The following is a 25,535-nucleotide window of genomic DNA, read 5'->3' as shown; positions in this document are numbered from 1 at the left end:
TTACCATGATGAGCGCAGCCATTATCTAGTTTGGTGGTTATTGCATGATTACGCCAAGCCAGATGGAAACCGTTTCCTTTGGCTTAAATTTCTTCTCTGGCCTATTTCCCCCTTCCCATGAGGCTTTCAGGTTATAACAAAGGCGGCTGTGTTGCCTTGGCGACGGGGAGTGCCATGGGACTATGGGAAGTGAAGAACTGCACCAGTTTCAAGGCCAAATACATCTGCAGGCAGAATTTGGGGACTCCGGTGAACCCTGAGCTTCCTTCGCCTCATCCCACCCCGAGCCTCACGGGAACTTGTCCAGCGGGATGGGTCACCAGCCCCAAGTTGAGGCATTGCTACAAGGTACGTACAAAACGAGGGGAGGCAGCCAGCCAATTCGTGCTCAAAACTTTTAATGCAAAGTGAATCATATTAGCTCAAATTGGTTTTGGATTTAACATTTGTCACGGCAGTTCGGGCTTGTAATACTCTCACCGACTGGGATCAGTTTGTGAAACGGCTCCCTTTTTTCTTTTCTTTTATTTTTCCAAAAAAATTATTGATTTTCTCTTATAGCACACAGACATAAACACAGAAACAAACATTACATTTAACACAACATAAAAACCTAACAACAGTAAAAACACAAAAGATAAAAGAAGAATCCCCCCCCCCTCTTATTGCCTGGTATATTTACATTGCTAGAAGACTTCCTCGACACCTTCCAATCTGAATTTCATCATAACACATATTTAGCAGTTCCCAATTTCATATTTATAGCATCAATATCCTCTTTCATTACAAACTTCTTATCCTTCCTTCCAATTGTAATCCATAATAATAATCATTATTAATCTTTTTCTATCCCTAATCTGTTACTTCTAGAAATTTCTTAATTATCTTATATTACAATATCTCACTAAATATTCTTTAAATTTCTTCCATTCTTCTTGTGTTTCCTCCTCTTTCTGGTTGCGGATTCTTCCCAGTCAGGTCAGCCATTTCCGAAAAATCCATCATCTTCATCTGCCATTCTTCTATTGTCGGCATTTCTTGCAATTTCCAATTTTCGGCTAATAAAAGTCTTACTGCTGTAGTGGCATACAGAAACAGTCTAACATCCTTCTTTGGCATTTCCGGTCCTGTTATTCCAAGTAGAAAGGCTTCTGGTTTCTTAATAAATGTATTTTTCAACATTTTTAAAAATTCATTATAAATCTTTTCCCAGAATTCTTTCACCTTAGGACACGTCCACCACATGAATCGTATTAGCTCAAATTGGTTTTGGATTTATATTTGTCACAGCAGTTCGGGCTTTTAGTTCTCGGAAGGGGCGGCTCTCACCGACCGGGTTCGGTTTGTGAAACGGCTCCCTTTTTTCTTGGGCAGGTGTTCACCTACGACAAACTTCAGGAGAAGAAAAACTGGATCATGGCCCATTTGTTCTGCAGCGATCGGAAAGCACAACTCCTGAGCGTCGGCACTTACGAGGAGGAACATTTTATAGCCAACACGCTCAACAAGATATTTGGGTGAGGACTGAGTTACAAAAGCAGGAGATGTATGTTTCTGGGCGACACCCTGGCAAATACCGAATTTTTCGCTCCATAGGGCGCACCGGACCATAGGGTGCACCTAGTTTTTAGGGGGGGAAATAAAGAAAAAAAAACATTCCCCCCCCCCAGCCACGGGGCTGGGGCGGGGGAAGCCTGAGCTTCCCCCGACCCCAGCCCCCAGAACAGGCTGCTATCTGCAAGCCTTCGGAGCCCAAAGGCTTGCAGATAGCTGCCTGAAGCCCGGGGAGCGCAGCAGGAGTTGGCCCTGCGCTCCCCGGGCTTCAGGCTGCAGGCAGCTATCCGCAAGCCTTCGGAGCCCGGCGGGAACTCCCGCCGCGCTCGAAGGCTTGCGGATAGCTGCCTGGAGAGCGAGAGGGGTCGGTGCGCACCAACCCCTCTCGCTCTCCAGGCAGCTATCCGCAAGCCTGCATTCGCTCCTTAGGACGCACACACATTTCCCCTTCATTTTTGGAGGGGGAAAAGTGTGTCCTATAGAGCGAAAAATACGGTATATCCATGTGCTCTCAGGCACACTTGAATGTTCCTTCATATGTAAGCGCATTTGCGAGTTTCGGTTTACGTGCCTACAGTGTGATTACGTTTTATATAGACAGATAGACAGCCATCCTCCTCGTCCCTTGCTTTGAGAGACGATACAGTTGAAGCCAACATTTAAAACCCCACCTTTTTAAAAAAAAAAATAGGAAGATGGAAGCTGAAACAAAAAGTTAAGAGGTTCTGCTTCCTCTTGAAGCTTGTGAAGAATCATAATGTTTTATCTGGTGGTTGTGAATGGGTGGGGATAGGGAAAGTGTGAGAGGTACCGTATTTTTCGCTCTATAAGACACACCAGACCAAAAGACCACAACCTAGTTTTTGGAGGAGGAAAACAAGAAAAAAAATACTCTGAATCTCAGAAGCCAGAACAGCAAGAGGGATCGCTGCTTTCACTGTGCAGCGATCCCTCTTGCTGTTCTGGCTCCTGAGATAGCCGCGCAGCCTGCATTCGCTCCATAAGACGCACACACATTTCCCCTTACTTTTTAGGAGGGGAAAAGTGAGTCTTATAGAGCAAAAAATACGGTATCTGCTGAACTGAGAAGAAGCGTGGCTGTTTCCTAAAAGGGGGAAGTGGAAATGATGGGTTCAGGTTTTGCCAATAAAAAATAACTCCCACATCGTTAATCAGCAGTCCTTGATATTTTTTTCAGGGAGAGGTAAGCTGAACAGGGCCTAGATGGTGCTCTGTGCATTTTGATTCCGAAACCTCGGCAGTTACTTAGCTTGGCCCGTCACAACCGTGAGATGCTGTCACCATGGCTACAAAATGGAGGGGGAAGTTGGCGCCTCCCGGGTGTTGCAGGACTACAACTCCCATCATCCGTGACAACTGGCCATACTGCTTGGGCTGATGGGAGTTGGGAGTCCCAACAATATCAGGAGAGGCACACGCGTGCCCCAACCCTGCTATAAGCAGCTTGAATCAATTGAGCCAAATCACATATAGCAAAATGGGGTTGGCGGGTGGGGGGACAAACCTTGGGAGCTTTAGTTGAGCATTAAGTCTTCGCACAGTTACATTCATGGAAGAACTGAACCCCCTACCTGACCCATCTTCTTTTCGGATGTCTTCCAGGGCATCAGAACCTGAAATCCATGAGCAACATTGGTTTTGGATCGGCTTGAATCGCCGGGACCCGGGACTTGAGAGGAGCTGGCGATGGAGTGATGGTCTTGGGGTGAATGATGGTTTGCTCAACCTATTTAAAAAAAAAAAAGCACACCAAGGACTCAAATAAAGATTACAAATTCTAACAGAGTTAACAAAAACTAACTCATAAATATATTTCCAGTTACAGATAGGTAGCCGTGTTGGTCTGCCATGGTCAAAACAAAATAAAAAAATTCCTTCCAGTAGCACCTTAAAGACCAACTGAGTTAGTTCTAGGTATGAGCTTTCGTGTGTGCATGCACACGAAAGCTCATACCTAGAACTAACTCAGTTGGTCTTTAAGGTGCTACTGGAAGGAATTTTTTTATTTTGTTTCATAAATATATGTATAAATAGTATATAATTATTATTATTATTATTATTATTATTATTATTATGGGACGCGGGTGGCGCTGTGGGTAAAAGCCTCAACGCCTAGGACTTGCCGATCGAAAGGTCGGCGGTTCGAATCCCTGTGGCGGGGTGCGCTCCCGTCGCTCGGTCCCAGCGCCTGCCAACCTAGCAGTTCGAAAGCACCCCCAGGTGTAAGTAGATAAATAGGGACCGCTTACTAGTGGGAAGGTAAACGGCGTTCCGTGTGCTGCGCTGGCTCGCCAGATGCAGCTTGTCACGCTGGCCACGTGACCCGGAAGTGTCTGTGGACAGCGCTGGCTCCCGGCCTATAGAGTGAGATGAGCGCACAACCCTAGAGTCTGTCAAGACTGCCCTGTACGGGCAGGGGTACCTTTACCTTTACCTTAATATTTATTTATGCCCTGCCCTCCCCAGCCAAGGCCGGGCTCAGAGCAGCTAACAAGCAATAATAAAAACAAGTTGAATGATTACAACTTAAAAACAAAATTAAAATATTAAAATATTGAAACATTAAAATATTAAAATGTAGCCTCATCGCAGGAGGAGAAAGGAAAAGAAAAAAGAAAGAGAGGGAGGGAATCAAATTGGCTCCAAGCCAAATGCCAGGCGGAACAACTCTGTCTTACAGGCCCTGCGGAAAGAAATCAGATCCTGCAGGGCCCTGGTCTCATGAGGCAGAGCGTTCCACCAGGCCGGAGCCAGAGTTGAAAAGGCCCTGGCTCTGGTTGAAGCCAATTTAACTTCCTTAGGCCCCAGGACCACTAGGGTGTTGCAATTTAAGGTCTTCCGTGCATCTTAAATCTGACCCTGTACTCCACTGGGAGCCAGTGCAGCTGGAAAAGCACTGGGTGAATATGCTCCCATGGCAGAGACCCCGTGAGGAGCCTCGCTGCAGCATTCTGCACCCGCTGGAGTTTCTGGGACAGCTTCAAGGGCAGCCCTGTGTAGAGCGAATTACAGTAGTCAAGCCTGGAGGTGATTGTTGCATGGATCACTGTGTGATCCATTATACAGTGGTGCCCCGCAAGACGAATGCCTCGCAAGACGAAAAACCCGCTAAACGAAAGGGTTTTCCGTTTTTCGAGGTGCTTCGCAAGACGTATTTCCCTATGGACTTGCTTCGCAAGACGAAAACGTCTTGCGAATCTTGCGAGTCTTGCGAGTTTTTTTGCTCCCCCCCCTTTTTCTTTTCTTTTTTTAAATTTTTATTGGGTTTTTACATTTTATAAAGACACCACACACACACAAAAAGACAAAGACAAAACATGTATAATTTCATATCCTTACTTTCTTTACCCCCTTTCCCTGACTTCCCCCCACCCCCTCTTCATACATCCCAGTTCCAATAATTAGCTCAGCAAGTTCTTGTCCCTCGTCCTTAACATATTGTTATTATTTTTAGGCTTAGCTCTTTTTACTTGGCCACATTTTACTTATCCAATTCTCTTATAAACATTAAATCCTTTTTCTAAGGTCGACCTAAATTCCCTTCCACGAATTTCTCCCTTTTTATATTAATTATAGGTCATAATGGCCAAACACAAAAATCATAAAATTTGGAAATTCTGTTCTCCCCTCCCTCCCTACCCCGGTTTCCATCCCTTCCCAAGCAAATGTCCACAAAAACAGTTCCTAGCCCGGATTCCTCACACCCGAGGCCTTCAAATCTCTGTCAGTCTCTCTCTGCCGGTTTTGTTTTGTTGGTAACCCTTTTTGTTGGTCCTCAGGTCTCGAAGGAGTTCTGTCACAATCACATCAAATTTTCTTCCATCCAAAATGCTTAAAAGCAGTTGCTGCAAAAGGTCAGCTGATCTCCCATACTCAAAGTCCCAATCATATTTCTTTACTCTTTTAAATTCCAGTATTCCAAGTACTCCAGGGGCTTCCTCCTTCATCTTTCTCATCTTTCGCAGATTTGTAATCCAAAGATCTTCTTCTTTATTTTCTGACAATATAGGCTTCTGGTTGGTATTTTCCACCTGTACTTTCTCCACTCCTTCTTCCCTCTCCACCAGTTCCAAAAATGTCTCTTCTGGTTCAGCTGCAGATTTTTTATCAGTCAAGTCCTTTATGCATTCAGCAGAGTTGCTTGTTTTAGAATTCAAGGTCATAAGTTCTTTGTTCATAGCCATGCTCTGCTCTTGCAAAATTCCCACGAGAAAAAACATTCTTTCTATCTCTGCCAGTAATTTTCCCTCTGCAGCCATTGTAATGTCTCTGGTTCCCCCTAGGGGGATTCCAGTTGCTTAATAGTCCTTTTCCAACAATCCGTTACTTTGTTGTTTAATACTACTTTGTTTCCAACCACCTCAATTCAAATGTAACACCTTTAGTCCAGAGAGATATTAAGTAATAAAATTCTTAACTTTAACCGCCCGTTTGACAGCTCCTTTGACAGCTGTCAAACTCCTTATTCCTTTTCCTCAGGCTCACGCACAGGACGCTCCCGGGTCCGGGGGGGGGGGGGGTTTACACAAAAACTTCTAAAATTCCTCTCTTACTCTCCAGCACAAAGACTTCTTCTGTCAAATTCATGGAAATTATCTTTTATCTGACACCAAAAAAAAAAATGATCTCTCCACCTTAGTTCTCCGATCCTTGCTTTAGATCGTTTGTATGTAGGGGGGGTGCGGACTTCCCTTTAGCACATCCCCCGGTCGTGCCGAATTCAAAGGTAAAAATTTTAAAGTCCAAATTCCATTCTACTCACGGGTTGTTTGTTTTCCAGTCCAAATTTGGGGGAAAAAGTCAGCGCTCTCTGGCCATGGTTCGCGGCTTCGCTCCACTGAAGTAGTGGTCTACTCACAGCACCACGCCACTCTCCGTACCCTCTCCGTAGCCTTTAAAAAGGCTCTTCGTGGGTCGGGGAGGGCGCTTAAGGTGCCCGCCGAGTCACCAAGTCCGCAGAAGTCCCTTTCCCCCCCTTTTTCTAAGCCGCTAAGCCCCTAATAGCCTCTTAGCCACTAAGCCGCTAAGCCTTTAATAGCCACTAAGCCGCTAATAGCGCTAATCCGCTAATCGGCTAATAGGGTTGCTTCGCAAGACGAAAAAACCGCAAGACGAAGAGACTCGCGGAACGAATTATTTTCGTCTTGCGAGGCACCACTGTACTGCAGTATAAATTATACTGTTTTATAATTTAGGATTGTTTTATAATTTATGATAATTTAGAATCTAAATGTATTTTCATGTAACGTTTGATACTTCCAGCTGATGAAGGTGAATACATCGAAACAGGGCCCTGTCCTGGCTTTTAATCCATAATTGACTTTTGAGTTCTACTCTATGATTGAAACTGAGTCTCCATCTGCAAGCTGATAAATTATAAGGAACATTATTGTCGAGTGAAAAAGAGAAAATCTTTGTAACGAATTATTGTGTTATACATAGCTTTATGAGTTTGTAATCTTTGTTAGAATTTGTAATCTTTATTTGAGTTTGTAATTCTTGTCAGAATACATACTTTCGAATGGATTAGTTTTTGTTACTACTGAGTATTGACTTGTGAGTAGGGACCACTCCCACTATTGAAACTTAGAATCATAGAATCATAGAGTTGGAAGAGACCACAAGGGCCATCGAGTCCAACCCCCTGCCAAGCAGGAAACACCATCAGAGCACTCCTGACATATGATTGTCAAGCCTCTGCTTAAAGACCTCCAAAGAAGGAGACTCCACCACACTCCTTGGCAGCAAATTCCACTGTCAAACAGCTCTTACTGTCAGGAAGTTCTTCCTAATGTTTAGGTGGAATATTTTTTTCTTGTAGTTTGGAACCATTGCTCCGTGTCCGCTTCTCTGGAGCAGCAGAAAACAACCTTTCTCCCTCCTCTATGTGACATCCTTTTATATATTTGAACATGGCTATCATATCACCCCTTAACCTCCTCTTCTCCAGGCTAAACATGCCCAGCTCCCTTAGCCGTTCCTCATAAGGCATCGTTTCCAGGCCTTTGACCATTTTGGTTGCCCTCCTCTGGACACGTTCCAGTTTGTCAATGTAAGAAACTTACATTGGCCTGAGTTCTTGGTGTGCTTTTTTTCTTGGTATGTTTAATAACAAGAACTCCAACCTATTCAAAAGGCACCAGGAACAGAGATTTGCATGTTTGTGTGTGTGTGTGTGTTTTAACAAAGTACTCCTGTCAGCAGATAAGTAAGTAAAATAGAATGCCTCTGCTGTTATTTAGAGGGAAAAGAGGACCAGCAGTTGTGTATTGATGGAGAAATAGGAATCTGACAAAAAGTCCCAAGAGTTACTTTGTCAGAACAGTATCTGAATTGATGCCTAAATTGTCACCTCTTCTTTATTTCAGAGATTCTTTTCTCTTTGTCTTTGTTGATATTTTGTCAATACAGAATTTGTTAGAGATGCAAATAAATAAATAAATGCAAACTTCCAACGTTAAAAAACAAACAAACCAGAGTTATTTTGTCAGGTGGTTTGCTGGAAATCACGGCTCTCCTTTTTACTAATGTATTAAGGCTTCATCTGTTAAGGAGCCACCATAAGAAACCCAGACCTCTCTCGATGTTTGTTTGTTGCCGAGGTAGAGGGAAATGCATTTGAGATAATGCAGAGCACAGTGTGGAGTGGGAATTCCTTCTGGTGGTGGCGGGGGGGGGGGAGAGGAAAGTATTCATGTCACTGCACTCAACTGAGTTGGATGAGCCAGTGACCTAAGGCATGGGTAGGTAAACTAAGGCCCGGGGGCCGAATCCGGCCCAATCACCTTCTAAATCCGGCCCGCAGCCAGTCCAGGAATCAGTGTGTTTTTACATGAGTAGAATGTGATTTTATTTAAAATGTATCTCTGGGTTATTTGTGGGGCAGAGGAATGCGTTCATTTCCCCCCCAAAAAATATAGTCCGCCCCCGACAAAGTCTGAGGGACAGTAGACCGGTCCCCCTGCTGAAAAAGTTTGCTGGCCCCTGACCTAAGGCTTCAGTTGACTAAGCATGACATTAAGGGATTAATAATAATAATAATAATAATAATAATAATAATAATAATAATAATAATTTATTTATACCCCGCCCATCTGGCTGGGCTTCCCCAGACACTCTGGGCGGCTTCCAACAAAATATTAAAATAAAATATTCTATTAAACATTAAAAGCTTCCCTAAACAGGGCTGCCTTCAGATGTCTTCTAAAAGTCTGGTAGTTGTTTTTCTCTTTGACATCTGGTGGGAGGGTGTTCCGCAGGGTGGGTGCCACTACTGAGAAGGCCCTCAGCCTGGTTCCCTGTAACTTGGCTTCTCGCAACGAGGGAACCGGCAGAAGGCTTCCAGAAAAATATTGAAATACTGTAATACATCAAACATTAACTAGCCCTCCCCCATCTTTCTTTTGCCTTCAGTTCTCCTACCATAACTTTGACCGCAGCAATCACGACGACGAGGACATCCGGAACTGTGCAGCGCTGGACTTGGCATCCTTGCAGTGGATGCCGCTTCAGTGCGACGCTCAACTGGACTGGATCTGCAAACTGCCCAAAGGTGACTGGGATGGCGATGGGTTGGCAGGGAGGGGAAGAGTTAGCCACAGTAAAAACTTTGCAGTCGCCTCTTTCATGTCTACATACAGTGGTGCCTCGCAAGATGAAATTAATCCGTTCCGTGAGGCTCTTCGTATAGCGGTTTTTTCGTCTTGCGAAGCAAGCCCATTGACAGCTTAGTGGATTAGCGCTATTAGCGGTTTAGCGGCTTATCAGCGGATCAGCTGATAAGCGGCTTAGGGCTTAGGAAAAGGGGGGGGGGAACCCCGCAGGAACTCGCAAGACATTTTCGTCTTGCGAAGCAAGCCCATAGGGAAATTCGTTTTGCGAAGCGCCTCCAAAACGGAAAACCCTTTCGTCTAGCGGGTTTTCCGTCTTGTGAGGCGTTTGTCTTGCGGGGAACCACTGTATCTTCAAACGCGAGATTTTGAAGGAGGATTCTTGAGGTAATGTTCAGCCAACTCAATAATGTCCATTAAGCGAAGGAGTTAAGTACCTTGCCAGGGCTTCAGGAGGGTTTTGTTTACAGCTTAATATTTCCATAGGTCACCACAGTGTGCTATGAGTTAATTTTAATACCATTTGTCCTGCCAGGTCGAGGATTCTTTTGTGGCTGACCTCTTTGGGGTTTTTTTATTGGGGTTCAGTGCCTGCTTTCATTTTTACTGCTGTTTATTTTTGCTGCCATTGATTGCATGACTAATGTTACTGTTTTGAAAAAACGCTATAAGCTGTCCTGAGCATGGCAAATTTCTACGTGAGTGTGAGGTGTACAAAGATTGTTGTATTAAGTGCATCTGTTTCTTGTCAGTTCCTCAAATAGGATTATCTTCCCAAGATAACTTGGTGTCCCTACTTAATGGGTATGTTAATATTTTTAGAATAACAAAGTTTCTCAGCTCCACTAGTTCATACTAAGATTACTGAACCTCTCAGGGACGTTCTGTCTTCCTTCTGGTGTCTGTGTTTGACTTCCACCCTCTCCCCACAATCTAACCCTTTCTATTTTTTAAAAAATTAATGTTTAATTATTTCTTTGATACATGGTTGAATGTGTATAAAGGCAAGTAGCCGCATTCCAATAAACAAAGGATGAGGCTTGCTCCTCCTTCATAACCAACAGGGATTGCAGTACAGAAAGGATAGGGGGAATATCTTACTTTCCTGAAGGGGCATTTTTTCCTGAATCAGGAACTGAAATGAATTCTGGGCCAGGCCCAGCGCATCTCCCTTGCTCACTTACTGATCGTGTGCTGTTGTTTAATAGGCACTGATGTGAAAGAGCCAGAGACAACCGTTCAAGGTGAGTGAATATTTCTGCCCCCCTCATCTCATGTGGCAAAGCCTCTTTTGTGCAGAGATTGCTCTGTCTCCACGCTCGCCCCGTACTCCTTGACTTGTGGATGCAAAAAAAGTGTGTGTGTGTGTGTGTGTGTGTGTGTGTGTGTGTGTTTTCTGGCTGCATGCAAGCTAGAGGAAACATGGTGCCAACTTCCCGCCTCTGTTATACTGCGCTGTTGGCATTGTGCTTTTAGAGCAGTGTTTCTCAAACTTGGGTCCCCAGGTGGACTACAACTCCCATCATCCCTAGCTAGCAGGACCAGTGGTCAGGGATGATGGGAGTTGTAGTCCAACAACACCTGGGGACCCAAAAGTTTGAGAAAGGTTTGTTGGGATACTGTGTAAATGCAGCTACTCACACAGAGTCAATTAAGGTTTGGCAGACAGCCAGAAGGCAACCTGAAGGAGTAAGTCTGCCTGGTGATAACAGAGGCATGGAGACCGCTCCCTGATTGGTCAAGCTCTCTCAAGGGAGTGATAATTAATGGCCTACTAACTGGAATGTGTTCAGAGTTCAGGGGTTCAGAGTTCTGTGTCAGTGTAGGAGTTGTGAGTAGTATCAGAGAGAGCTAGCAAAAGATCCATGTTCTGTTCCTGTAAATAGTCCACTGTATGTAATAAACACCTAACTACAAGTTCCTGGTTCCCGCTTCATCTATCCTGTCTGCAGCCAAGTCACCAATTGCTTCTGTGGATTCTGCGTTTGCTCTGCTAAGGTCTGGCTAAGGTCCCGCAACTAGTCCGAAAGTTGCGAAACACCAAATAGGTTTTGCCATTAAGGTTCAGCAAGGTGGTCTTGTCAAGGATTGATAGATTGCTGCCAGCAGTCTTATGTGGCACGGCCCCTTGCTCTTTCAGCTGAGATGATGTGTGGTCTGCAGTTGGGAATGTGGGCTATGTCCCTGGGAAAGGGAGTTATGTGTTATACCAAGCTTATGTCAAAAGCAGGCGACAGAAACATCAGCTAACTGAATAGAGTTGGATCCCTCTCAGCTATAAGCCTGCAGAGGTCAAGTATGAGTTTAAGAAGCCTGCACTCATGTACCTAGCTTCATCCAGGTCTAGAAAAAGAATAGCTATGCTGGAGGGAGTATGGAAAACAGGGCGACCGAACCATCTTGACTTCTGATTATTTATCTTACCGAAGAAAAGAATGTTTTTGATGTCGGAAAAAGGGAACTGGGCTGTGTGTGTGTATCTGTGCATGCATAATGTGATGGAGGTTTACGAAACCATGAGTGATGTGGAGAAACGGAGATCCCATGAGGTCTGGCTAGCGCTAACTTTGGCTTTCTTTCAGTGCCAGGTTAAGACCTGGTTATTCTCTCGGGGTCCTTATGAATTGTTAATTCTGCAGCCGAACATGATGGTATTTGCAGCTCTGCATTTTGAGTCAGATGCAGTGATTTATACTTTTGCCTGCTCCTGCTATATTTGTGTAAACGTTCAGAATGAATTGTGTGCCCTGCTCAGAGATCAGTGTGATGCAGAGCAGGCTATAAATATTTTCAGAAACAAATAGGGGAGACTTTCATTCCCCAGCCTCAACGCCTGGGGCACCTGTTCTTGAAACTGATAGGAATAATAATAATAATAATAATAATACAGTGGTGCCTCGCAAGACGAAATTAATCCGTTCTGTGAGGCTCTTCGTATAGCGGTTTTTTTGTCTTGCGAAGCAAGCCCATTGACAGCTTAGCGGATTAGGGCTATTAGCGGTTTAGCGGCTTTTAGCGGATCAGCTGATAAGCGGCTTATCAGCGGATTTCCCCCCTTAGGAAAAGGGGGGGGAGGGGGAAAAACCCACAGGAACTCGCAAGACATTTCGTCTTGCGAAGCAAGCCCATAGGGAAATTCGTTTTGCGAAGCGCCTCCAAAACGGAAAACCCTTTCGTCTAGTGGGTTTTCCGTCTTGCGAGGCGTTCGTCTTGCAGGGCACCACTGTCATTTTATTTATACTGCGCCCATCTGGCTGGGTTCCCCCAGCCACTCTGGGCGGCTTCCAACAAAATACTAAAATACAATGAAACACCAAACATTAAAACTTCCCCAAACAGGTTTAAGAAAAACAAGCAATGCTTCTTTGCGTAACACATCATTAACCTATGACATTCATGACCCCAGGATGTTGAGGTGGCATTTAGCATTACAGTGGTACCTTGGTTCTCAAACTTAATCCGCTCTGGAAGTCTGTTCCTAAACCAAAGCGTTCCAAAACTAAGGCACGCTTTCCCATAGAAAGTAATGCAAAACCGATTAATCCGTTCCAGTCTTTTAAAAACAGCAATTTAACATGAACTTTACTATCTAACAAGATCACTGATCTATAAAATGAAAGCAATAATCAATGTACTGTACTATAAACTAAATATGACAGTAATGTAGATGATAAAAATTAAAATTGATTTTTTTTCTTACCTGCACTGTTTGACTTCCGAAATGTTCAAAAACCAAGGTGCAGCTTCTGATTGGTGCAGGCACCGCGGAAACAATGACTGTTTGGCTTCTGAGAAACATTCGAAAACTGAAACACCTATTTCTTGGTTTTTGGCATTTGGGAACCAAGGCGTTTGAGTTCCAAGGTGTTTGAGAACCTCTGTCCCAGCTTCTGCCAACCTAGCAATTTGAAAGCACGCCAGTGCAAGTAGATAAATGGGTACCATTGTGGCAGGAAATTAAACTGTGTTTCTGTGCGCTCTGGTTTCTGTCACGGTGTTCCGTTGCACCAGAAGTGGCTTAGTCCTGCTGGCCACATGACCCACAAAGCTGTCTGTGGACAAACGCCAACTCCCTCGGCCTGAAAGCGAGATGAGCGCCGCAACACCATAGTCGCCTTTGACTGGACTTAAATGTCCTGGGGTCCTTTACCTTTTACCTTTTTACCTAATGAATAAACATGGTACTGGGATGCGGGTGGCGCTGTGGGCTAACCACAGAGCCTAGGACTTGCCAATCAGAAGGTCGGCGGTTCAAATCCCTGCGATGGGGTGAGCTCCCGTTGCTCAGTCGCTGCTCCTGCCAACCTAGCAGTTCAAAAGCACGTCAAAGTGCAAGTAGATAAATAGGTACCACTTCCGCGGGAAGGTAAACGGCATTTCTGTGCGCTGCTCTAGTTCACCAGAAGCGGCTTAGTCATGCTGGCCACATGACCCGGAAGCTGTACACTGGCTCACTTGGCCAATAAAGCGACATGAGCACCGCAACCCCAGAGTCGGTCACGACCGGACCTAATGGTCAGGGGTCCCTTTACCTAAACATGGTACTGTGTTAGAATCTACACAGTTTGGTCAACCTGTCTTCATAAGTAAACATAGAATGTGCCTTCTGAGTCCCTGTTGGAAGAGAATTAGGTTGACTAGATAGTTGCGTTGACACTTGAAAGAGTTGCAGCTCTTCTGATGGGGGCATCTAAGGGAAATACGAGGTTTTGGTGGTATTAGCTGCCTTAAGCAATCTCCACCTGGAAAGCACCAAGTTTCCCCAGGGTCTCTTAACACATCCCGTTTCTCCACAGCGAGCAATGAGTGGGTGAAATACCAAGATGCTGAGTACAAGTTCTTTGACCATCATTCAACTTGGGTACAGGCTCAGAGGATCTGCACTTGGTTCCAAGCTGAGCTGGTGTCAATTCACAATCAAGCTGAGCTGGACTTCCTGGGTCAGAACTTGAAGAAGGTAGGGAGCCACCTGGAATGGCAATGGGTTTGGGCAAAAAGGAAACAATTTTTAAAATCCCATCCGGTTGTGGCAGGGAGCTTCAGGCAGGAAGGGAATATTGATGATTAGTGGAGACTAAATTGGGTCTTCCCAAAGATTTAAGGAAAATTTACTAGGTGAGAAATGCAAGATGGACTCCAACTTACAATAATCTTAATACATTTTCCCTGACAGAAGTCTAAGGAATGTGCTTTTGCTGTATAAATATGGGTATTAGGGTGTCAGGGAATCCATTCTAGAAGGAAAAATATGTTAAAATTACTATTAAGTGGTTGCCATCTTTCTTTTTTTCACTTAGCAAATTCTCCTCAGAAGGGTCTTGAAATCTTGGTACATTGTTTCTACTATTAATTTATAGAATCGAAGCCTTTCTGGCCCAATTCCTTCAGGTGCTTGCTATTTCCTTCCCAGACAAAAGTGAGAGCTGTATACAGAAAACAATGAAGGGATTTTAAATTTTGGCCTTTCTGCAGTTAGGTAGCATCATGCTCTCAACCTTTTATAGAATCATAGAATCATAGAGTTGGAAGAGACCACAAGGGCCATTGAGTCCAACCCCCTGCCAAGCAGGAAACACCATCAGAGCTCTCCTGACATATGGTTGTCAAGCCTCTGCTTAAAGACCTCCAAAGAAGGAGACTCCACCACACTCCTTGGCAGCAAATTCCACTGTCGAACAGCTCTTACTGTCAGGAAGGTCTTCCTAATGTTTAGGTGGAATCTTCTTTCTTGTAGTTTGGAACCATTGCTCCGTGCCCGCTTCTCTGGAGCAGCAGAAAACAACCTTTCTCCCTCCTCTATGTGGAAGCTTATAGAGTGGAAGCTCACAGGGCTATTACAAGGGTTTTAAAGAAATTTCTTTTAGTTTACGAATATATGTATATTGTTCTACACACAAGAGCAGCATAACATAACCGACTAGACAAGTTAAATGCCTGCTTGAAGAATTATTTTTTCAAGATGGCAGCAAAGGCATAGTGAGCTGCTGCTTCTGATCTTCTTCCCCCCGTTAGTGTTTCACACAGCAATAACCAATAATAATAATAACAAGAACAATAAACACAGCTTTATTGTTGTATTCCAAGTGCTCTTCATTTCTTTATTTGATATACTGTATAAAAATACTTGTCTGTTACAATTTAGTTAAAAGTTTCAAAGCTCTTTATAATTAAATACAGTAAGAACGGAAATAAAAATTAAAATGGATAATCAGCTATTATGGATACTTAATAGTCTCCGTAAGCTGGGCGGCAAAGAAAACTTCCCAGCAAACATTGGACAGTTAACATAGAAGGTGCATGCTGAATCAGTTTGGTATCAGTTTTGGTATCAGTTTGATAATCAGATGAGCCTCACCAACTCATGGGACAGCTACAGGTGACTTCAGTGATTGAGCTGGGAAATAATAATAATAATAATAATAATTTTACCCCGCCCATCTTGAGGGGTTTGCCCAGCCACTCTAAGTGCTTTCCAACAAAATATTAAAAATACAGTAAAACATCAGACATTAAAAACTTCCCTAAACAGGGCTGCCTTCAGATGTCTTCTATAAGTCAGATAGTTTATTTCCTTGAGGGCGTTCCACAGGGCGGGCGCCACTACCGAGAAGGCCCCTCTGCCTGGTTCCCTGTAACCTCACTTTTCTCAGGAAGGGAACCGCCAGAAGGCCCTTGGCGGTGGACCTCAGTGTCGGGGCTGAACGATGGGGGTGGAGATGCTCCTTCAGGTATACAGGGCTGAGGCTATTTAGGGCTTTAAATAATAATTTTAGAAGGTGTTCGGGTGTCCCCTGCAGTACCCTGGACCTACATTTTTCAGTGCTGTGTAAATCAAGACAAGTCTGGGACACGGGTGGCACTGTGGGTTAAACCACAGAGCCTAGGACTTGCCGATCAGAAGGTTGGCGGTTCGAATCCCCGCAACGGGGTGAGCTCCTGTTGTTCGGTCCCAGCTCCTGCCAACCTAGCGGTTCAAAAGCACATCAAAGTGCAAGTAGATAAATAGATACCGCTCCGGCGGGAAGGTAAACGGTGTTTCTGTACGCTGCTCTGGTTTTCCAGAAGCGGCTTAGTTATGCTGACCCGGAAGCTGTACGCCGGCTCCCTCGGCCAATAAAGCGAGATGAGCGCCGCAACCCCAGAGTCGGCCACAACTGGACCTAATGGTCAGGGGTCCCTTTACCTTTACCTTAAATCAATACAAGGACCTTGAACCTATCATGTCACGTGTTGGCAGCCATGTGTTCCCATAGCCATTGCATTCTGCCCCAGCTGGAGTTTCCAGACCAGGGCCAAGGGCAGCCCCACACAATGTGCACCCTAGTGATCCAGCCTTATGGTCACCCGTGCATGGACAGCAGTGATTAGGCAGCAATTCTGTAGGGTAGGCAGTGGGTGCCAGCACAAAATGACTGCTATGCGCAGGCAAAAACAAAAGGTGCGGGGACTCCATGCTGGTATCATCACACAAAAAGAGCCTGGTGGGAGGCAATCCGAAGATCAAGGTGGCTCAGACAGTCTTTTGTTCTCCCCCTTGACATTATTGCGTATAATTGAGAGCCAGTGTGGTGTGGTGGTTAAGAGCAATAGACTCGTAATCTGGGGAACCGGGTTCGCGTCTCCGCTCCTCCACATGCAGCTGCTGGGTGACCTTGGGCCAGCCACGCTTCTCTGAAGTCTCTCAGCCCCACTCACCTCACAAGAGTGTTTGTTGTGGGGGAGGAAGGGAAAGGAGAATGTTAGCCGCTTTGAGACTCCTTAAAGGGAGTGAAAGGCGGGATATCAAATCCAAACTCTTCTTCTTCTTATTCCTCCTTTGGCCAGTTTTCAAGGGGACAGGAGCAGCACTGGTGGATTGGGCTGAGCACCTATGAGAATGATGGACGATTTCGGTGAGTCTCTCTATTAAGTGTCTTCTGTCCTAGAAGCATTTTTTTGGTGTGTCTTAGATTCCTGCTTGTGTTCAAAATGCGGAAACCTCCCCAATGTGTTGTTTGCCATCTCCAGGTGGTCTGATTACTCTCTCTTGAACTTCATCTCATGGGCACCAGGAAAGCCCCGGCCTACCACCAAGGACCGGAAGTGTGTATACATGACTGCTAGCCGAGGTGGGTAATGGGCACGCAGACATTGGCTTGATATTCCTAATCAACTTACAGATCAACATTCCCCCCTATTGCCCTTTGCAGTCTCTATGATCAGCTCAGACCAGCCTCCTGATAATTCCTAAAAAATATTCCATCCCTCCAGACACCCATCAAACCCTGAACTTCTGGCTGATGTCCCTGAAAACGTACAGTGGTACCTCGGGTTACATACGCTTCAGGTTACATACCCTTCAGGTTTCAGACTCTGCTAACCCAGAAATAGTGCTTCAGGTTAAGAACTTTGCTTCAGGATGAGAACAGAAATCGTGCTCCGGCGGCGCGGCAGTAGCAGTAGTCCCCATTAGCTAAAATGGTGCTTCAGGTTAAGAACAGTTTCAGGTTAAGAACGGACCTCCAGAACAAATTAAGTACTTAACCCGAGGTACCACTGTATAGGGTAGGCAGTGGAAATGTTAAGATCACTGGCTTCCTAACTTATTATTGTGATGTTGTTTTTAAGCAGTTGCCAAGTCTTTAGAGTTATAATACAGTGGTACCTTGGTTCCCGAATGGCTTGGCTCCTGAACAAATCAGCTCCCGAACACCGCAACCAGTGAGTGATCTGGTTTGGGAACATTTTTTGGAAGCTGAACATCCGACGAGGCTTCCGCGGCTTCTGATTGAGTGCAGGAAGCTCCTGCAGCCAATCAGAAGCCGCGCCTTGGTTTTCGAACTGTTTCGGGAGTCGAACGGACTCCCGGAACGGAGTTAGTTCGAGAACCAAGGTACCACTGTACATGAACACTCACCATTTTAAAAAACAACAACAATTGGACAGCTGGATAAAAGAATGTTATGCCCCAAAGAGAAACCTGACCCAGGTTTGGGGTTTTTCTGTGTTGGAATTTTTTTATACAAAATGTTGGGACAGGCTGTGATGGCTGCTGTTTCTTACAGTGGTACTTCAGGTTAAGTACTTAATTCGTTCCGGAGGTCCATTCTTAACCTGAAACTGTTCTTAACCTGAAGCACCACTTTAGCTAATGGGGGCCTCCTGCTGCCGCTGCGCCGCCGGAGCACAATTTCTGTTCTCATCCTGAAGCAAAGTTCTTAACCCCAGGTACTATTTCTGGGTTAGCGGAGTCTGTAACCTGAAGCGTATGTAACCTGAAGCGTATGTAACCCAAGGTAGCACTGTACTTTGAGATGGCTGCTGTTTCTTACTTTGAGAGTGCCATTGTAACCAAGCAAAATATAGAATCTGCTCTCATATCTTCTCCTTTCTCTCTTTCTGCAGAGGACTGGGGTGACCAGAAGTGTTTCACCGCTCTGCCTTACATCTGCAAGCGCACCAATATTACCACAGCCTCCTCGCCACCCCTGCCGGCGCCTACTCCTGGCAGCTGTGCCCAGGGCTGGCATGCTGTCGGCAATAAGGTACTTGGAAGTGCTTTCTCTGGCCCCGGGCACCATCATTCTTGGGGGGGGGGAGTCTGCCAGGAATGTTTGTGTGCCAGGTCCCCCCTTGAACTGGACGGGTGGTGGTGTGGAAATAATTCCTGCAGAGTATACAGAAGGGCAGAAGTTTGGCTGATGGACATTCCTGGTTCAGAAACCACTTACCCATTTAATTTCCCCCTCCTGTTCGTGAACGTATGAGTGTGTGGAGGGTAGTATATTGTGTGTCACATCTAGGACTGATGAGACATGGGTTCAGATCACTGTCCATCAGCCTAGCTTAGTGAGATTTCAGATAGATAGCTGTTTCATATTGCAAGTCTGTCTGCGCAGTTGTGTGTAGTTCAATTTCCCCTTCTCTCAAATGCGTTGATATTTTTTACCTTCTTACTTCATGGTATCGTTGCAGAGAGGGGGAACCATCTTGAGCTTTTGGGGAGGAAAGGATGGGATAAAATTGAAAATAAATAAAATAAATGTGAAAGTCCAGTGCCAAGGGCCTTCTGGCGGTTCCCTCGTTGCGAGAAGCCAAGTTACACGGAACCAGGCAGAAGGCCTTCTCAGTAGTGGCACCCGCCCTGTGGAACACCCTCCCACCAGATGTCAAAGAGAAAAACAACTACCAGACTTTTAGAAGACATCTGAAGGCAGCCCTGTTTAGGGAAGCTTTTAATGTTTAATAGAATATTTTATTTTAATATTTTGTTGGAAGCCGCCCAGAGTGGCTGGGGAAACCCAGCCAGATGGGCAGGGTATAAATAATAAATTGTTGGAATGAAGTAATGTGGTTTTAGCAGAAATGATATAAAGGATTAGGTTAAAATTGATTTTTTTTAATTGGTGAAAGATGAGAATTACCGTATATTAAGATAATTATTAGGATAAAAACAAAGCTGGAAAGCATTTGCTGAAACATCTAATTGAACTAGGATACAAAAAAGGGAGGTGTGAGGAGGTCAAGGAAATAAGCAAAGGAAATAAAGTTATGTAAAGGTTTGATCTGTTTTTTTTATCAATTGTTTGTATTTTTTCTGTTTTTTATTTTTCTTTTTTTTGTTCTTCTATTTTTTGTATCTTTGTAATCTTTAAAATTTGAATAAATATTATTTTAAATAAATAAATTATTATTATTATTATTATTATTATTATTATTATTATTATTATTATCATTATTATTATTATTATTTCACAGGAGGGGAAGTACCTTGCCTGAAATGTCTTCTGTTTATAAATCTCCTTTTCTGTCAATTTTATAACACAGTGCTTTAGGATTAACAACGAAGAACAGGTGACCTGGCTAGAGGCGAAGCGAAGGTGTGAGATTCAGGGGGGCGTGCTGGCAACCATCTCCAATTACGTTGAGCAAGGTAAGGGCCTTTTGTTCACAAGACAACTGTGCGTGTGTGCATGCACACACACACACACATTGCCTCCCCTCGCCTCGCCTCTGGGAACTGATCTGCTTTTGGCCCAGGCAAGTGTCTTCATGAGCCGAAGAAAACCCAAGGATCATTCAGGCATTTGCCTGAACACGTGAAAGGGTGGTCTGTGGACTTATTGTTCTGAACACTGGACTGGAATGGACCCTTGATTTGAGGGCCTTCTCGGCAGTGGCGCCCTCCCTGTGGAATGCCCTCCCTTCAGATGTCAAGGAGATAAAGAACTAAAGAACTTTTGGAAGACGTCTGAAGGCAGTCCTGTATCAGGAAGTTTTTAATGTTTGACGTTTTGTTACGTTTTTATATGTGCTGGAAGCTGCCCAGAGTGGCTGGAGCAGCCCAGCCAGATGGGCGGGGTATAAATAAAACCATCGCCGTATTATTGGAGTGGTTGCAAGAAAATTAGAACAGTCCATCGTAATATATCAGGGATCAGCAAACTTTTCCAGCAGGGGGCCGGTCCACTGTCCCTCAGACCTTGTGGGGGGCCAGACTATATGGGGGGGGGGAATGAACAAATTCCTATGCCCCACAAATAACCCAGAGATGCATTTTAAATAAAAGCACACATTCTACTCATGTAAAAACACGCTGATTCCCGGACCGTCCATGGGCTGGATTGAGAAGGCGATTGGGCTGGATCCGGCCCTTGGGCCTTAAGTTTGCCTACCCATGTAATATATGAAGGAATAATAGAGAACAGAGTGCCTCTGAGAAAGGACAGAATGTATTTCCCTCACCCACTGAATAAGCGTTGTCTTTCCCTCGCCCACCTCAGAGGCAGTTAGAGGCCCTGCGACGTCTTTTTTTAGGGGAGGCACTTGATGGCAAAACTGAACTCTGGCTTGTTAGGCTTCTAGTCCCTATGAAAACAAAGCTTTGCACCTTCATTTCACTTCCTCTAGTAATGGGCTCTTCTTCCCACTTACAGCCTTTATAACCACTCTTCTTCCAAATGTGACCTCTGACCTGTGGATCGGCCTCCAGGATGCAAAGAAGGAGTTCCAGTGGGTGGAAGCGGAGCCTGTCAGCTTTGTGAACTGGGGTCCTGGTGAGCCCTCTGGATGCGGGGCATCCACAGCTAGTGAGAACCCGGTGAGCCAAACCCTGGGGGACCCCCTCACCCAGTTTTGTAGCTATCTCTTTGCCGAGCCTCATCTTTTTGTGGGGATGCTGTGTGTTTCATAGAGGGGCGCGGGTGGCACTGTGGGTTAAACCACAAAGCCTAGGACTTGCCGATCAGAAGGTTGGCAGTTCGAATCCCCGCAACGGGGTGAGCTCCCATTGTTCGGTCCCTGCTCCTGCCAACCTAGCAGTTCGAAAGCACGTCAAAGTGCAAGTAGATAAATAGGTACCGCTCCGGCGGGAAGTTAAACGGCGTTTCCTTCACCAGTGCGCTGCTCTGGTTCGCCAGAAGCGGCTTAGTCATGCTGGCCACATGACCCGGAAGCTGTACGCCGGCTCCCTCGGCCAATAAAGTGAAATGAGCGCCGCAACCCCAGAGTCATCCGCGACTGGACCTTATGGTCAGGGGTCCCTTTACCTTTACCTTTACTGTGTGTTTCATAGAATTGTAGAATTGGAAAGGGACCCTGAGCATCATCTAGCATTGCAGGAATATGCAGCTGTCCCATCCGGAGACCGAACCTGCAACCTTGGCATTATCATCACCATAGCTCTAACCAACCAAGTTATTCCTCTCTTTGTTTCCTATGCCAATACCTTTTCGATCAGGGTGGTCCAACACGTGGCCCTCAAGGCTGCCTTCGGCGGCCCTCAGCAGCTTCTTAAAGCAGTTTGAGTAGCCGGCTTTTTGTTGTTGCTGTGAGGCGCATGGGAAAACAAACAGCCAAAGTGCTTGTCGTGTCTCAATCTTTGCGATGCCAAATGGGCCAGCCCTCCTCCTCTAACATCGCCCTGGGCCACACCAGCAAGGCTGCGGTGGGGCGGGCGTCTGATCATCCAGGCAGCCCAGGACCTCCATACACACAGCCCAGGCTTGCACCCTAGGGAGGTCATTTAGGTGCCAACGCAGCGGTTTGATTTCACCCTCAGAGGCATACTCCATTGCCTCCCGAGACAGACGGATGCTGACAGTATCCTTTGATGGCATACTGGAGGCCTCTGAAACATCTTGTTGCCTGTGAGTTCTGCAGAAATATTTAGTGTCTGTCCTCAACTGGGTGCCGGCGTTCTGCGCCAGCTGCAGATTTGCAACAGTTGTGAGGGGTTGTTGCGTGTGGAGGTACTGTATTTTTCGCTCTATAGGACGCACCAGACCACAAGACGCACCTAGTTTTTAGAGGGGGAAATCAAGGGGGGAAATTATTTTTCCCCCCCAGCCCCAAAGAGCAGCGGAGGACAGGCTGCATGCAGCCTGTCCGCTTCTCGGGGCTGTGGGGGAAGCCTGGGCTCCCCCCCCCAGCCCCAAAGAGCAAAGAAGCCAAGACAGCGAGCGAGATGGATCCCGCTCGCTGTCTTGGCTTCCTTTTTAGCCGCGGGGCTGGGGTGGGGGAAGCCTGAGCTTCCACCAACCCCAGCCCCCAGAACAGGTCCGGGAGCAGCGGCAAGGTTGCTCGCAGCCTTGCTTCCACTCCCGGAGCTTGCGGGGTTGGCGGGGGAAGCCCAGTCCCCCCCCCTCCCAGCCCCAGGGACCACACATTCGCTCCATAAGACGCACAGACATTTCCCCTTAGTTTTTAAGAGGAAAAAAGTGTGTCTTATGGAGCAAAAAATAAGGTATTTTGCAACTGCATACCCTCAAGACTGGATGGAGCCTTGCGCGCTGCTCCAGCTGATGGCGTGCGGTGAACAGCCTTCCCACTGTGGGCGCAGGTGACTGACTGATGCTCCTGGCTCTGTCTCTCTCAGACCAACTGCGCTGTGGTTTGGCATGGCATCCCGCCCCAGTTCACTGGCCGCTGGGATGACAGGAATTGCCTGGAGGAGAAAAATGCCTTCATCTGCCAGAGGAGGAAAGGTAAGAGTGCAGGAAAGATGCAAGCGGGGACCGGGGGTGGGAAGGGTCAGGCAGGCTGCAGCTGTGCCTGGCACAGGGAGGATTAATGTGCCTTGGCAATTATCCAAGGTGCCACTGTTTCTCGGACCTCCCCGCAAAGAGAAATGGCTGGTGGTGGAAAGAGCGGGGAGGGAACACACCTGGCTCCTGGCGGAGTACAGGATCAGGTTTAAGGTGCTGGTTTTAACCTTTAAAGCCCTATACGGCCTAGGACCCTCGTACCTACGGGACCGCCTCTCCTGGTATGTCCCACAGAGGACCTTACGGTCTTCAAACAAAAACATCTTGCAGGTCCTGGGCCACAGGGAGGTTAGGCTGGCCTCAACCAGAGCCAGGGCCTTTTCGGCTGTGGCCCCGATCTGGTGGGATGCTCTGTCACAAGAGACTAGGGCCCTGCGGGACTTGACGTCTTTCCGCAGGGCCTGCAAGACAGAGTTGTTCCACCAGGCCTTTCCCCAAGGCAGAGTCTGATCCCCTTCTTTGGTAATCCTCATAGAACTCTAGCCCAACGGTTGCCATTAATTTGATTCTGAATTAATTTTAGAATGAATTGATTTTAGAATGCTGTGTTACTTTTATTGTTGTTAGCCGCTCTGAGCCCGGCTTTGGCTGGGGAGGGCAGGATATAAATAAACATTAATTATTATTATTATTATTATTATTATTATTATTATTATTATTAAGCACATTTGAGTGTTGTTCAAAAAGCTCCAGTATGCTTTTGAATTAAACCAATGTTGTTGTCGTTTAGTCGTGTCCGACTCTTTGTGACCCCATGGACCAGAGCATGCCAGGCACTCCTGTCTTCCACTGCCTCCCGCAGTTTGGTCAAACTCATGCTGGTAGCTTCGAGAACACTGTCCAACCATCTCGTCCTCTGTCGTCCCCTTCTTCTTGTGCCCTCCATCTTTCCCAACATCAGGGTCTTTTCCAGGGATTCTTCTCTTCTCATGAGGTAGCCAAAGTATTGGAGCCTCAGCTTCAGGATCTGTCCTTCCAGTGAGCACTCAGGGCTGATTTCCTTCAGAATGGAGAGGTTTGATCTTCTGGCAGTCCATGGGACTCTCAAGAGTCTCCTCCAACACCATAATTCAAGAGCATCAGTTCTTCGGCGATCAAACCAATACTGCTACGTTAATGGCTCTGGGGCAGGGTGGGATGGAAGTGCAAGCTACGGTTATTCCAGTTCTAAGGATCTCTGGTCCTCTTTCTTTCTCCCACCCCCAGATCCTGCCCTGAGCCCTTCCCCAGCAACCTTCCCCCCTGTTCCCAACTCCACCCTCTCGTACTTCAACAGCACTTACCGCATCCTGCAGAAGCCTCTCAGGTGGCAGGAAGCCATGCTCTTGTGTGAGAGCCTCAACACAAGCCTGGCGAGCATGACGGAGCCGTACACTCAGGCTTTCCTCACCCAAGCAGTGAGCAGCCTGCAGACCCCGCTCTGGATTGGCTTGTCCAAAGAGGAGGTAAGGCAGCCAGGGGGGCTGGCTAAGACAGAGCGGCAAGAGCAAGGGAAGCAGGGCCGGCCCTGCCGTTTGCCGGGGTGGTGCTTCTGCTTCAGACAGCGCTACTAGATGAAGGCAGGCATCAGTGTCCAAGTGGTATAGCAAGACCATTGTTGGCCCTAGTAGGCTTTTGGGCTCTGCTTCAGGTGGCAAAGTGTCTTGGGCCAGTACTGGTGGACAAGTGGGGATCAGAGTTGGGAGTGGCACAGTCGCTAGAGCCAGTAGCCAGAGCTACAGAGGTCAAATGACCTACGATACACACCTCCTGGATGGGAGCTCAAGTGTCAGGGACTGGACTGAGGAGGAATGGTGGGGACTGCACCCTCCCTTCTCCTGAACCTTTCCGAGAACAGAAGGACACTACAGTCATACCTCGGGTTAAATACGCTTCGAGTTGAGCGCGTTCGAGTTGAGCTCCGCGGCAACCCGGAAGTAACGGAGCGCGTTACTTCCGGGTTTCACCCGCATGCACAGACACTCAAAATGATGTCATGCGCAGAAGCTGCAAAAAGCGATGCGCGCAGATGTGCCGTTGCTAGTTACGTTTACCTCTAGATGCGAACGGGGCTCTGGAACGCATCCCGTTCGAGGTACCATTGTATAGATTTACAACAGTGGTTTGCAGAAGGTCACAGTTCAGAGGCTGCAGAGGGCAGAAGATGGGAAATATTGGGGGAGCAGCAGGTAGAAGCAGCAGCACCAGGGGAGAGACAGCTGACAGACTCAGTGTCTTTGGAAAGCATTCCTGACCCCCCTCTCCCAGGACCAGACGAGCATTGAGGGTAGAAGAACAAAAAGGCTCAGAGGCAGAAAGCTCAGATTAGTCGACACAGGGGTGAAGT

At 46.4% G+C, this 25,535-nt stretch overlaps 1 protein-coding gene across 1 annotated transcript in view; it reads left to right on the top strand.

Annotated features, from left to right (window-relative positions):
* Positions 1–25,535, top strand: part of MRC2 (mannose receptor C-type 2) — an 85,885-nt gene that overhangs the window by 49,619 nt on the left and 10,731 nt on the right. The window contains exons 12-24 of the mRNA XM_081837605.1: positions 131–348; positions 1,375–1,517; positions 3,178–3,280; positions 8,989–9,127; positions 10,394–10,429; positions 13,982–14,142; positions 17,010–17,077; positions 17,193–17,293; positions 18,570–18,709; positions 19,992–20,097; positions 21,101–21,264; positions 23,041–23,149; positions 24,416–24,654. Of these exons, the coding sequence (XP_081693731.1) occupies positions 131–348; positions 1,375–1,517; positions 3,178–3,280; positions 8,989–9,127; positions 10,394–10,429; positions 13,982–14,142; positions 17,010–17,077; positions 17,193–17,293; positions 18,570–18,709; positions 19,992–20,097; positions 21,101–21,264; positions 23,041–23,149; positions 24,416–24,654 (1,727 nt within the window). The remainder of the gene's footprint in view (positions 1–130; positions 349–1,374; positions 1,518–3,177; positions 3,281–8,988; positions 9,128–10,393; positions 10,430–13,981; positions 14,143–17,009; positions 17,078–17,192; positions 17,294–18,569; positions 18,710–19,991; positions 20,098–21,100; positions 21,265–23,040; positions 23,150–24,415; positions 24,655–25,535) is intronic.

The sequence above is a fragment of the Podarcis erhardii genome, assembly GCF_964252035.2.
Source record: "Podarcis erhardii genome assembly, chromosome: 13".
NCBI lineage: Eukaryota > Metazoa > Chordata > Lepidosauria > Squamata > Lacertidae > Podarcis > Podarcis erhardii.
The sequence above is the reverse complement of the archived record's forward strand: the minus strand, read 5'-3'. Positions and strand labels throughout refer to the sequence as shown.